Source organism: Astyanax mexicanus, chromosome 16 (genome assembly GCF_023375975.1).
Source record: "Astyanax mexicanus isolate ESR-SI-001 chromosome 16, AstMex3_surface, whole genome shotgun sequence".
Lineage (NCBI taxonomy): Eukaryota > Metazoa > Chordata > Actinopteri > Characiformes > Acestrorhamphidae > Astyanax > Astyanax mexicanus.
Window position 1 is genome coordinate 10734641 of NC_064423.1, and position 15110 is coordinate 10749750.

Here is a 15110-nt window from a genome sequence, read left to right on the forward strand (position 1 = left end):
TCCAATGTCCTTCCAAACATATTCAATGATGTTGAGGTCTGGATTGTGGGTTGGTCAGTTTTGACCAGGTGTTTTGAGAATGGGGGCAGCTTCTTCAATTTTCTGTTTGATGTGTGTTGCTTTTATCAGTAAGAGCAGCTTCTTGAGCAGCTTAACATCGTTTTAGACTCAGTGTTGAATTGTCTTCTCACAGTAGACTGTTGGTGTTGTGTAAGATAGCAATAAACGTTGCCCCTTGCCCATTGTGTTGAACTTTTGAGCACTTTTTTGATATCCGACATTTTGGAAACTGCTCATATCAATTCTTGTCAAGGAGACACAGCTCTGAAAAAAATAAGAGACCACTTAAAAATGATGAGTTTCTTTGATTTTACCAAATTGAAAACCTCTGGAATATAATCAAGAGGAAGATGGATGATCATAAGCCATCAAACCAAACTGAACTGCTTGAATTTTTGCACCAGGAGTAAAGCAGCATAAAGTTATCCAAAAGCAGTGTATAAGACTGGTGGAGGAGAACATGATGCCACGGTGCATGAAAACTGTGATTTAAAAACCAGAGTTATTCCACCAAATCTTGATTTCTGAACTCTTAAAACTCTTAAAACTTTATGAATTTGTTTTCTTTGCATTATTTGAGGTCTGAAAGCTCTGCATCTTTTTTGTTGTTTCAGCCATTTCTCATTTTCAGCAAATAAATGCTCTAAATGACAATATTTTTATTTGGAATTTGGGAGAAATGTTCTCCGTAGGTTATAGAATAAAACAACAATGTTCATTTTACTCATCTCATCTATCATCTTAAACATATATAACAGAGATATTTCACTTTCCAGCTGAAATGCTTTTAATCAGCTGTAATGGACTTATAAAATCCAAAAAAAAAGAAAAAAATGTGACCTTTCTCATTCCATTTTTCCCAGTCATGCTGTTTCTCTAGTAAGTCCAGATAAAATATTGTAGTGTTCTTGATGAGGTTTTGATAACCTCATATTTTTCCATGATAAAACGAAGCAGCCAAGGGAGTTTTTTTTCCTCTCCTTCTCTTTTGCTAATGTGCCTTCGGTGGGGGAATGTTATGTATTGGCCTTGCATGCATAATTGATTAAGAGTGATTTGGGCCCTCCTGCTAGCTAACGGTACCTTCTCTCCAGCGTGAGGAATGGTGCTGAAATGATCACTGGAGTCTCAGTCATCATCCATCACACCGTACAAATGTCACCTTAATGGTGTACCACCCTATACGTTCATGCCTTCAGCACCTTTTAGGCTTCAGACTCTGAACTGTGGGGCTGAAATGCTGATTACTGTACTTCTAAAGTAGTGTTTCCAGGTATACCGATACTAGAAAAGGGGTACAATACCCCACTTATTTAGTACCTGTACTTTAACCCAGTCATCCCTCCTTCATGAGCCTGGATATTCCCATTCCTATTCATATTTCAAACAGAGACCAGTATAATCATTCATCCACATACAATATTGTTGTCCTGAAAGAGTTCTGTGTTCTATTCTTACCCACTCTTTCCCACTTTCATTTAAAAACAACTGTGAAGTAGGGGTGGGCGATATGGCTCTAAAATAATATCACGATATTTCAGGGTATTTTTGTGATAACGATATACTTGGCGATATAGGAAAACTAAAATAATTCATTCATTTCAGGAATATAGTACAATAGTATAACAGTATAATCATAATGTGGCAAAATAAATAATATATTATAAAATAATAGAATGCAGCAAATAATATTGCAGAATATTTAGTGCATGCATATAAACTGCAAACTAAAATAATTATACAATAAATACACCTAAAGCTTCACAGTAAATAATAGACTACTTTTAAGACAGAACAGCCCTATTATCACGATATGGATTTTTAATATCATGATATTTCTGTGTCACGATATATTGTATACGATATAATATTGCCCACCCCTGCTGTGAAGCATGGTGTTGGGTGGATCTTGTTTTGGGCTAGTCTTGAAGTCAGTGGCAAGCGAATATTTAAGTTATGAAAAAGGGAAAAATTATAATCATAAAAAGTTATTAAAGTAAACTTTTCTGCAATATTTAAAAATCAGTTTGGGAACACTTTCTATGAACGGTACATCTCTCAGACTTTATAAGCATGCTCTTAACTCATTATAATGCGTTTGTAAGGCATTATAAACATGACTATAAATATTTTTTAAAATGTACACTGCCTGTCCAAAGAAAAAAAAAATGTAGTTACTTGGGTTTAAATAAGCAAATGGGTACAAGCCTTCTATTGGATCATTATGTATGGGCGATTATCTTTTAGCTGGCAACAAGTTATTTAACCCCAACTGATGCAATGTGTTGCTTCTCATTTCTTAAACAACCATTTGGAAAGAAACATCCAGTGCATGGCTGTGGACAAAAAGCTATTTTATTAAACGCGAGGTGTCGAAACTCAGTGATGTGAGTGCAGATGGGAATAAAATTACCAGAGGACTACGGAGTCCAGTGAAAAACAATAGGTAATTGAGCCTGTATCTTTTTCGAAGGACGTCTCAGGAGAAAAACTAATACATGGTCGTCCCGGATGGGAACAGTATCACAGAGGACCCCCATAAAAGACAAAATTACCCCAGGACCCCCTGAGAAACTAGTCCCATCCGAATAGAGCTTATGACATTCTTGGTATACGCATGTTGCTGTGGATTAACTAATGGTAAACTTCGGTAGTAAGTATGGGTGTCCTAAAGCCATGACTTTTTTGGCACACCAGTATAGGGGGGAAAAAGTTGGTCCCTCAGACTATTCTCCAGGCACGACTTCTTCTTGTTCTTCTTTGTTCTTTCTAATAAGGAGTTTGTCTTGTTGTGCTGTTGCTTTTTTCAAAAAGGACTTGGCTAATGAAGATGAATCTGATGTATTTTGTTAATTCCCTTCCTCTTTTTTCTTGTTTAGCTTTCCTCCCTTAAAGGATGCTGTTATTCCCCTGTCCTTTCATCTGCTCCTCTCGTGTGGAAGGCGACTGCTGCCTAAATATTTGGCTTGGCCGTTGTTTGGGCCCGGGGATATTTGCTGTTTTCACGGCTCCGGCCCTTTCTTGAATAATAATGATCCACTTGTGCACAGAGCTGGGGAAAGACAATAGAGGCCTGTGTGCCAGTCAAGCGCGGGGTGTCCGCTTGTCCATAAAGATGTCTCGCACATGCCGGGAAGCGCTACTGGAGTGGAGGGTACGCCGCATTTCTGCTGGCGGAGATGCTAATGAGTGGAATAGATGCCTAGCTGCATTCTCGAGTGGCAGAGGTTCCTCTTTCTTCTCAGAAGCCTTGATGGGCTTTGATTGGACATCTTCTCCAGTGCTGGGTCTCGGTCACCTGGGTCTGGCAGGCCTGGCTACATCAGAGTGTTCAAACAAGCTAATAACTGGAGATTCAGAACCAGTCAGGGGCTGCATCAGGCCTCTGATACCCAATTGATGAATGTTAATGCGTTCAATTTTTTTTTCTACTGACTAACCACCAATATGACCAGTGCTTCATGTTTTTTAAACCAATTTTACAGATAAACTTTGGAAGACGTCTGTAAAATCAGGTTTGGACATTATCCAGAGTTGCCTGTGCAGAAATCTCTGGTGTATTGCTATCTTCGCAACGGAAAACACAGGTGTGCCCACGACAGAATACAACCTAGACAGACGTCAGACAACTGTCAGACGTGCATTGATATCTTGGCAGTGAATTGTCAAGACAGGCACAACCCCCCACTTGTTGCACACACATGGACACTCAGCAGTGTACAAACCCATAGTGCATGCTAGTTGTTTTTACGACTATGCAAACTTTTACATCAACAGCGAACGGAATGTACAAGTGTAAATAAGCAGGTCAGTTTTCTCTGCTGAGAAGCATTGGATATGTGCAGGTAGGTGCGCCCTTAAAATAGCAATCCGTCAAAATCAGAGCGTACTAATGGTTCTAATAGGGATAGAACCATCTACCCACACGGAGTGAACAAGGCCAATTGTGCCTCTCTCTGACTCCGGCTGCTGATGGCAAGCAGCATGGCCAACACTCACTTATAGTGCCAACGGTCATCGCAGAATTACAGGCAAGAAATTAAGCAAGATATTTTAAGCTGGACCTGCTACTGATTCATAATAAGGAATTGTCATTATTTCCCCAATAAATATCCAGTATTCTCAGTTACAATTTCTTCAACTTTGGATGGAAATTGGATGCTCATACTGGGTCAGATCATTGCCATCTCTACAAATTCAGGCGAAACCTTTAGAATAAAACTAATCCTGCCGTTTAAAGGCTTAGTAGGTCATGTTTAGCGAGGGTAAAGTTTGCACCTAATCAAGTGTGTGCTCTCTAAAATATCTGAGCATCTCTCAGGAAGGGGTTCTCCGGAAAATTCTGCTTTAATCGTAATCGCTTTGCCTTCAGCCTGTAAAAGGAGCTGGCTTCCTCTGCCAGGCGATCTCTGATCCAGTAACTGGAGAATCTGAAGTGGTCAGGAGGTCACGATGACTGCGTGATGTCCAGCAAGAGGTTGCGCAGGTTCAGCCAATGCCTCGCCTCTCGCTTGTAGTCTTTTCTCCCCCTCTTTCTCACTCCTTCTCCTCGTTTTCCCTCCCTCTCTCTTGCCAGGATCTCTTCTAGCAGGAGGGTTAGAGGGAAGCCACTCCAAAGCAAACTCCACCTGCAGCGACTCTTCCTTGGGAACGGTGTTCTCCGGACGTTCCGACGTGGACTAGGTCCTAAACTAACAAGCTGGCGCGTTGGAATATTGTAAACATGGCCGGCGCTGCTTACTCATCCCACTCCAAACAAAAGGAAGGGGTGAGCGGTGATCGCCCAAATTTACCGTAACTTCCCACGTCATGTTTAATGTTTTCTGCTGCAGTTTAGAGCGACAGTCGACGTTCAGCTCTTGCGGTTTTGCCCATGAGGTCATCCCTAACGAGACAAATGAGGAGACGAGTGGGGAGACGTTAGAGAGCGGTTAGCATTGCACAATAGCAGTTGTTGCAGTTGTTTGTTTATGCTCAACGTCGTCTCATTCATTTGGGGAAATCAACTCCAAACTAAGTCAAAATGTCAAATCGGAGACGTCTGCTTTCGTTTACGGCGAACCCTACGCCCTCTACTTTTCTTCCTGGGCTTCTGGACGTTCCTGGAATTCTTGGGCCTGGTCTCGCTCTGCATGCGGCCCCATCTCCTAAGATAACACGTCCTTTCGTTTCTCTGTGTAACCTGGACGAAAGTCATCTCCAGAGCATTCTCAGAGCAAGGCAGTTTCGCGATAAGCGCTAATGTTTTTGTGTTTATTGAAATCTGCGCAAAAACCACAGCTCAGAAGATCCCAGAAGGTTCGTAACCTGTTGAAGTCAAGTCCAGTTCAGGAACAGAGGAGTGAAGAGGTCAAAGTCATTGGAGTTTGCAGGGTTCACCCAGGGTTTTGAAAAAAATGTTTTGGCAGAATATTGTGGAAAATTCCTTTTTAATCCTATTGGTTTTGCAATAGTCATTGTTTTGTTTTCCCAAAGATGAACTGGAATTGACCATTGTTTTATTAGTGTGTGTTAACTTGACATTGACTGCTTATTATGTACTTTTTCATTGATAAGCAATCCATTTTCTCTCATGGTTTCTGCAAAAAAATTGAATATCATTGAAAGATTACTTTATTTCAGTCATTCTGAAACAACTGAAACTGTTGAAATTGTTGATTATTATGTCTTGCAGACAATCAGACCCAACAATCAGTATCTCAGAATATTAGACTATTATATAAGACCAGTTTGTACTTTTGGCAGCAGTGTGGGCAGTGTGCCAAATCCTGCTGGAAAATGAAATCCGCATCTCCATAAAAGCTGTTAGCAGCAGAGGGAAGCATGAAGTGCTGTAAGATTTTCTGGAAAAACACTGCACTGACTTTGAACTAAATATAGAACACAGTGGATCAACACCAGCAGATGACATGTCTCTCCAAACCATCACTGATCATCAGTAAATTTTGCATTTCATTTGTAAATCAAGGGATCAGAGTCTGGAGGAAGAGTGGAGAGACACACAGTCCAAACTTCTTGAGGTCTAGTGTGAAGTTTCTACAATCAGTGATGGTTTGGAGAGACATGTCATCTGCTGGTGTTGGTCCACTGGTGTTCTATCGAGTCTAAAATCTTACAGCATTTCATGTTTCCCTCTGTTGAAAACTTTAATGGAGAGGCGGATTTCCTTTTCCAGCAGGACTTGGCTAGCATTAGCTTTTTCTTTGGTGGTGCTGTTCTACATGGCGCTCCAAGTCTCAAGGAACTCTCTAGAGTACCCAGGTCTTTACTTCAATTCTAAGCTAAAATGGGGACCATATGGGGGTCTCAGTCTCGGAGGAATGGTTTAAGAGTCATGGCTGTAGCAATGTTTTAAAAAAAATGCAAAAAATAAAATCAGCTCCTTTTTGTCAGTGCTATTGTTCGTCACCATCCATATGCTCCAGATAAGCTCTTTTTTTTTAAATAGTGCAAAAATGTGAAATAAAGAAATAATACCCTTCTATGTAGAGCTGTTTGATGTTCACATCGTTCACATCGATGACTAACGATAAATAAACCACTTAACTGCCGATTTCCCTTCAAATCTGGGTTGTTTTAGCGGGTCATTGACAGGTCGTCACATCGTCATCGTTGGACCAAGTGCTTCCAGAGGTGTTGGCGTCAGTGCTTTAATATGGAAAGACTGTAACGGGGTCTAATGTACCCCCCCGGGGGCTCTGACAGCTGTCTGCAGATCAGTCTCCAGTCCTCTCTTTTTACCACATTCCCTTATTTTGGCCTTTTTAGCTAATTTGTTTATGCACATGACTTTAGGGTTAGATCATCGCTTGCTGCTGCTGTCTTGCAGCTATCTGTATCAGTGATTCACCCTGTGACTGCTGTACTGGCCAGGAGACATGTTGGGCTTTTTAAATGTACTGGAAATGGCTTTAATATGGCTTTAATATGGGATATATTTGATTGTACGAGAAGCTAGTAAAGAACCACAAACCTCAGACATTATGATGTTATGACCGAGACGTGGCTCTTTTATAAGGTTGGCGAAAAACAGAACATATTTGAAGTCATACTTTTTAAAATGCACAATATGGATCATATTATGGTAATGGTTTGTTTTTTTTGTTTTTCTGAAGTTAGCACAGACACGCTACTTTTGAAAATACAATATACCGACTTTAGACTTGATGATAGAACACAGTGGATCAACACCAGCAGATGACATGACTCTCCAAACCATCACTGATTGTAGAAACTTCACACTAGACCTCAAGCAGCTTGGACTGTGTGTCTCTCCACTCTTCCTCCAGACTCTGCTCCCTTGATTTACAAATGAAATGTAAAATTTACTGATGATCAGTGATGGTTTAGAGAGACATGTCATCTGCTGGTGTTGATCCACTTTGTTATATCAAGTCCAAAGTCAAAGTCAGTTGGATTTCATTTTCCAGCAGTATTTGGCACACTGCCCACACTGCCAAAAGTATCAATTGGTCTTATAAAATATTCTAATTTTCTGAGATACTGAGTTTTGGGTTTTCATTAGCTGTAAGCTATAATCACCAACAATAAAATAAATAAACACTTGAAATAGATCACTCTGTGTGTAATACATAATAATATAAAATACAGCTCTGAAAAAAGAGAGACCACTTAAAAACGATGAGTTTCTTTAATTTTACCAAGTTAAAAACCTCTGGAATATAATCAAGAGGAAGATCGAGATGGATGATCACAAGCCATCAAACCAAACTGAACTGCTTAATTTTTTTTCACCAGGAGTAAAGGCATAAAGTTATTCAAAAGCAGTGTGTAAGACTGATGGAGGAGAACATGATGCCAAGATGCATGAAAACTGTGATTAAAAACCAGGGTTATTCCACCAAATTGATTTCTGAACTCTTCTGAACTTGTGTTTTATTTGCGTTATTTAAGGTCTGAATGTTGTCTGTAGTTTATAAAATAAAACAACAATGTCATTTTACTTAAACATATACCTATAAATAGCAAAACCAGAGAAACTGATTCAGACACTAAAGTGATCTCTTATTTTTTTTCCAGTGCTGTATTTATAATATACACATTTTAAACTGAATTACTAAAATAAAGTAACTTTTATATTTATATTTTAATTTTGGAGATGCACTAGTACAGTTCTATTCAATTTTTTAGTGAGGAGCAAATTAATGAATGACATGAATAAATAACTGGTATACACTGTATTACACTGTATTACACTGCTTTTAATTCATATTTGTAAGGTTTCCTGAGTCTTTTGTTTTGTGTGTTTGCACTGTAGGTCGAATCCTGGATCTGAAGACGGGGACGGTGAAGAAGGAGGGGCAGCAGTCCTCTATGAGGATGTGTATGGGCTCCAGGCGCTCCTTCATTTGCAGAATGAGGTACAGTACATTTTTTTTATTTTATCGCTCTATCGTTTAATCACTAAATTGCTAGTTCAATTGGGGAACTATTAAATAAGCACTAAACCCTAAATCATATTTTTCTCTTTAATAGCTGAAATTTGTTTCTTTGACGTTGTGAAACATACCAGTCCTGCATTTCTATAAACTTTTCCTAACCTTTTAAAAACACGTTGATTGTGGTCATTTGCACAGTATGCAAATCAGTCAAACAGTAATCCTGCCCCCTATTGATGTTCAACCACCTGCGTGTCACCGCTACCAGAAGCACACTGCTCAACCCAATAAGCTGTTTCTCATGCCCCACCCCTAAACCTATACATCACCCAGTGCCTCTCTCAAGCTGCCAATAACCATACAGCCCTTTTTTTTTTTTTTTTTTTAAAGCATTTTTCAAATATGAGTTGAGGGTGGAGTCAGCTAAAATCAAGTAAACTTAAAGAACTCAAGTAAAAAAAGTATGTTTTATGCAAAATTGGATATTTCCAAACATTATTCAAATACTTTGAGTTCTGTGAATATTTGTGGCAACATATGCATTCAAACAGTGAGTTTAATCCATTGACCACTTCTTTTCTATTGGCTTCTGGCACAATCGATTTGCATACTGGATGTGTTTTTGAAATTCGTAATTAATTATAACTAAACAATTAAACTACAATTTAAAAATATTTCTATAACTTCATGCATTCTTGACATCACATCTTGGGTTTGTTTTCGCAAGAACCTGGCAATATGATCTCTGTCTCAATACAAAGGTTATGATTTAATATATTGCAATACACAAGAAAGACAATATTTAGTGGGGCTCTTTTTTTTTTTAAACTGATGTCTGTTATTTTTGGGATTTAGAGCCCTCTCTGGTGAGAATGGGTGATTGCACCGAGCGTGCGGAAGAATCATTTTAAACTGGGCGGGTGTGATGCGGTCTCCTTTAAAGCGGATGAATCTGATTCCAGGTTATGTTCACTCTTTCGTTTCTTTGGTTTTAATATGAGTGAATGAGATTCTGAGCTCTGAGTTTCTTCTTCTGAAGTCTCCATTGCTCCACCAGCTGCTCGCGTTCAGTAAAACTGAGCCGGATCCTTCTTCAGAGGCTGTACGTGTGACATAAGTACGTAAAGATGCGTGACACGGCCAGAGGTACTTCTGCGAAAAGGGACCCGACAACCCAGTTTATAGAATGAATATATAAGGCTTAGCAGGGATGGTCGTTCCAGCACACTAGTACCATATTTTACGATATTTTATCCATATTCTTCTCCACTAAGAAATGCTTCTGCTTTCAGTTTAGAAACAAAGTAATAGGAACTGCCGCTGTAATCAAATTTTATAAAAACTCAACCGAATAGTTGTGCCTTTACAGTGGTTTTAGGTAATATACTGATGTTCACTACAAGCTACACTACATGTGTTGCCATGATTACTCATTAGTAACATTTAACAGACTTGCTGATATGTTTTTTTTTGGAACTGTGTGCTACACTCTTATCTTAAAACATGGACTAAAATAGACAAAATTCAGAGTAAAATATGTGGCTCAACCCCAGAATGAGACCTGCATTAAGTGGAATCTGATTCTGGCTTTTTTTTTTCTTTTGGAATCTGCTTGTGCACTTGACATGACTTAAAAATGGTGGAGTCATGTTGAGTTGCATTTCTCAGTTCCTCATCTTTAGGAAAAGATGAGGAACTAGATTCAGAAGTATGTTGAAGATTCTATTTGATGAATCGTTGAGCCTTTTAACCTCAGTTTGAACCTTTGTGTGTGTGTGTTTTCCGAGTATCAATGGATGTTTAGTGCAAGCCAAACACGGCATTTTCGTACAAGAACCCACAGCAGCTTGGAAGATGACTGTGCTTGTTCGATGTGGTTTTTCACCTTATTAGAGAGTGCCTGAGAAATATGTGGAGCATCACACAGCTGAAAGAATTCTGCATAGAGGAGTGGGAAACACTTTTTTAAAGAAGGAGCATCACACAGCTGAGAGAATTCTGCATAGAGGAGTGGGAAACACTTTTTAAAGAAGGAGAATCACACAGCTGAAAGAATTCTGCGTAGAGGAGTGGGAAACACTTTTTAAAGAAGGAGCATCACACAGATGAAAGAATTCTGCGTAGAGGAGTGGGAAACACTTTTTAAAGAAGGAGCATCACACAGTTGAAAGAATTCTGCATAGAGGAGTGGGAAACACTTTTTAAAGAAGGAGCATCACACAGCTGAAAGAATTCTGCATAGAGGAGTGGGAAACACTTTTTAAAGAAATAGAATCACACAGCTGAAAGAATTCTGCATAGAGGAGTGGGAAACACTTTTTAAAGAAGGAGAATCACACAGCTGAAAGAATTCTGCATAGAGGAGTGGGAAACACTTTTTAAAGAAGGAGAATCACACAGCTGAAAGAATTCTGCATAGAGGAGTGTAAAACACTTTTTAAAGAAGGAGCATCACACAGCTGAAAGAAGTGGAAAACACTTTTTAGTCAGTATTTACTCAGTCAGTATTAGAGACTGGTAGATGGTTATAAGTAGGGGGTGGGTTTATCTTCATTTAAGATATTTTATTTCAGTTAAGTACTGCTGGACCTTAATTACCGTATTTTTCACACATAAGGCACACTTAAAATCCTTTCATTTTCACATAAAACATCAGTGTGCCTTATAATCCAGTGCACCTTATGTATGCATTTTACCAGTCAGGATATAAGAAGTGGTAAATCCACTCTATTAAATTTTAGATTTATTCAGTTATTCAGTTTCAGTTTAGTTCTACGGCATCAGGGCTGGAGCAGTGTTAGAATTAGTCGCTAACCGCTATTTCCCCATTCAGAGGGGGGTTGTTATCGGCCTGTAGTCTGCTCCTAACCCCGACTAGTACTACCGGAGTACCATTAGCATTAGCCATTCTCCGCTCTTGCTATTTCCCCATTCAGAGGGGAGTATTATCAGTCCCTAGCCTCCTCCTAACTTTGGCTAGCACTGCTGGAGTAGTATTAGCATTACCCAATGACTGCGATCACTATTTCCTCGTTCACAGGGGAATATTATCGGCCTGTAGCCTGCTTCTAGCCCTAGCTAGCACTGCTGGAGCAGTTAGCCGCTAATGCTAATGCTAATGCTCCACCCTTAGTGCTCTTTACTCATCCAAATAAACAGTTTTCAGAAGAGAAATAAAAATGAGTGCAAATCAACGGATTCAATAACAATAGAAGACAAGACAAAAGCATTTTTTTTCACAGGGCCTAAAGGAGGCCAAAGAAGAATAGTGAGATAAAGGAGGAAAGGAGGCTAGAAGTAGTTAGTTTAGTAGTTAGAGAGGTGTTAGGAGAGTAGGTGCTCTTTGAAGAGCTCTGTCTTCAGGAGTTTATTATTAAAGATGGCGAGAGATTCTCCTGATCTGGTAGTAGAAAGTAGTTAGTTTGTTAGAGGTGTTAGGAGAGTAAGTGCTCTTTGAAGAGCTCTGTCTTCAGGAGTTTATTATTAAAGATGGCGAGAGATTCTCCTGATCTGGTAGTAGAAAGTAGTTAGTTTGTTAGAGGTGTTAGGAGAGTAAGTGCTCTTTGAAGAGCTCTGTCTTCAGGAGTTTATTAAAGATGGCGAGAGATTCTCCTGATCTGGTAGTAGAAAGTAGTTAGTTAGTTAGAGGTGTTAGGAGAGTAAGTGCTCTTTGAAGAGCTCTGTCTTCAGGTGTTTATTAAAGATAGCGAGAGATTCTCCTGATCTGGTAGTGGAAGGTAGTTTGTTCCACCATTGGGGAACTCTGTATGAGAACAGTCTGGATTGCTTTGTGTGAATGTTTGGTAAAGCGAGGCGGCGTTCATTGGAGGAGTGCAGCGGCCGGGAGGTAGCGTAAGCCTTCAGGAGTGAGTGCAGGTAGGAAGGAGCTGTTTGAATTTGATACAAGCAGCAACTGGTAGCCAATGGAGCTCAATGAGCAGCAGAGTGACATGTGCCCGTTGGTTTTGTTTGGTTGAATGCCAGGCTCACTGCTACGTTCTGGACCATCTGAAGTGGATTAAAATAGACTTTTGGTGTAGTGAAACATGATAATGAGTACTATCCTTTGTTGAATAGCCCACCTCTGTTCTCCCACAGCTTTCCGAGATCCAGCAATTTTGTGCAGTTTGTCCAAACGGGCTAGAATGGGTTTTAACGGGGCATATTTTGCCCCTGCAGATAAATCGCTTTTTACACCGTTATCCAGACTCAAAGTAGCTTGAAAAGCTGCTGGAGAGCGGAGGTGTGCTATTTAACAAAATTTAGTACTCTTTATCTTGTTTTACTACACCTAAAGTCAATTTCACACCGGAGTTCTACTTTAACAAAGTGGGCAACGGGAGGCCCATTAGCATTGCATTGCAGTAGTCAAGGCATGAGATGACCACTGCTTGTACCAAGATCAAATGTTCATATTACTATACATGTCCAAAAAGTTTTTTTTTTTAAACATAACAGTATTGAGGTCCAAAGAAATTGCACTTGTGCGTGGCAGCTTTCCTTCATCAGTCATTTTTTTAATAGACCTGCTTACAGTATGTGGTTATTGCAACTGTTGACACTGTGTTATCTTAAAATATATAGACTAGACTTTTGCAAACTCAGAGTGGCTCGTATTTGAGGAACTATTGAGCACTGTAAGAGTTCTGACCCTTTAACCTCTGTTTGAACTTTCTTTTGTGTGTTCCTCAAATAAAGTCAGTAAAGAGGCTTTTACACCTGCTTTGTTGGGTCTGGACTTCTGAATTTTCTAGTTCGTTTAAAACAAAAGTAGCAGGTAAAACTGGGTGATATGGTCTAAAGATATATGGGATTTTTTTCCCCTCTATTAAAAATCTTAACTACAGATGACAAAGAAATGGTTTAAAACCTTTATTTTGCTTTTATTTAAACTTCTCCTTCGGGGTTCAAGTGCAACCAGACGCAAGCTTGTAGATGAGATGACAAACCATACCATTGTAAATAGTGGGAACATAACTTATAGAAATCTTTTAGAATTCAGTTTATGAATCAGTTTCTCTGATTTTGCTATTTATAAGTATATGTTTGCGTAAAATTAACATTGTTTGTTTTATTCTAGAAACTACGGACTACTAAATAAAAATATTGTCATTTAAAACATTTATTTGCAGAAAATGAGAAATGGCTGAAAAAAACAAAAAGATGCAGAGCTTTCAGACCTCAAAAAATGCAAATAAAACTAATTCATATTCATAAAGTTTGGAGAGTTCAAAAAACAATATTTGGATGAATAATCCGTATTTTTTATTAGTTTCCATGCATCTTGCCATGTTCTCCCCCACCAGTCTTACACACTGATTTTGGCTAACTCTGTAAAAACGAGTACAAACTTTTGTCAAAAAGCCCACCACTATTCTTTCCTCCACCACTATTCTGAAATACAGATCCTTTATCCCAAAATCATTTTCTATCAATGTTAAACGAGTGCTGAGTGTTGATCTACACAGAGTTCTCTCGTGAAAACTGTTCTTTTTTTACAGTCTCTGCTGTAAATTAATGGTAGTGCTTTACACACCCAAAAGATCACCTCTCTGCTCTTTCACCTGAACAGGGAAAGAGCTAGTGTTTAAGTGCAATTAGCGGCTAATGCTAATGCTGCTCCAGTAGTGCTAGCCGGAGTTAGCCGCAGACTACAGTCCAATAATGCTCACCTCTGAACAGTAAAAGAGCTTGCTAAACTGAATCTCCTGTATAACGCTGTGCTTCAGTGGAGTAGCTTTACTGCTCCTTAATAGCTGCCTGATAAAATTCATACATAATACACACTGGATTATAAGGCACACTGCCGATTTTTGGGAAAACTAAAGAATTTTAAGTGTGCCTTATAGTTTTAGTTAATAGTGAGAAAAATACGGTACTCAGTATCATGTTTTACTACACTCTAAAAGTCAATTTTACACTGGATTTTCCTTTATTTATATATTATTAAGTTTGATATTTGTGGAATCCCACAAGGCTCTATTTTAGGGCCTGTAAAATTGATGTTAGTCGCAGCAGTTAAAGAAATCCATGAGTTAAGTAGTGTTTTTTCAGTGGATTGAACTTTAGGGTACTCAATACCATGTTTTACTTCACTCCAAAAGTCCATTTTACACTGGATTTTCCTTTTTTTTATATTTGTTTATATATTATTATATTTGATATTTGTGGAATCCCACAAGGCTCTATTTTAGGGCCTGTAAAATTGATGTTAGTCGCAGCAGGTAAAGAAACCCAGGAGTTAAGTTGTGTTTTTTTCAGTGGATTGAACTTTTGTACTGAACTCTGAAACAAAAGAGGTTGTTTTTGTAGCTTTTTCGTCGTTTTGGTCACAGGATGGATCAAATCTGGAGTGAAATTCCTTTTCCAGCCACAAATTAATGCAGAGGTATTTTTAAAATATACAAATCCTTTGAGACGTACTCGACTTTGCTATTGTCATCAGACGAATACACACGCATCGTGAATTCCTCGGTCTGAACAGTCGTTTTTCTGCTGTAGTGATGTCCTGTGATTGAAATTGGACATGTATGTGTGCGTTTTTAGGCTTTTTTTTTTTTTTTTTTTTTTTTCTCCTTTCTCTCCTTCAACTCGCCTCAGCATGAACTAATCGCAGCCGGCAGTGTCAGCCAGGAATGTGCCTGCGTTTGA

At 39.0% G+C, this 15110-nt stretch overlaps 1 protein-coding gene across 5 annotated transcripts in view; it reads left to right on the forward strand.

Moving 5' to 3' along the window:
- The window catches only part of arnt2 (aryl-hydrocarbon receptor nuclear translocator 2), a 151460-nt gene that overhangs the window by 51318 nt on the left and 85032 nt on the right, over nucleotides 1-15110 (forward strand). For all 5 annotated transcript variants that reach the window (XM_022669504.2, XM_022669503.2, XM_022669507.2 and 2 more), the window contains one exon: nucleotides 8339-8441. In XM_022669504.2, coding sequence (XP_022525225.2) covers nucleotides 8339-8441 — 103 coding nt within the window. The remainder of the gene's footprint in view (nucleotides 1-8338; nucleotides 8442-15110) is intronic.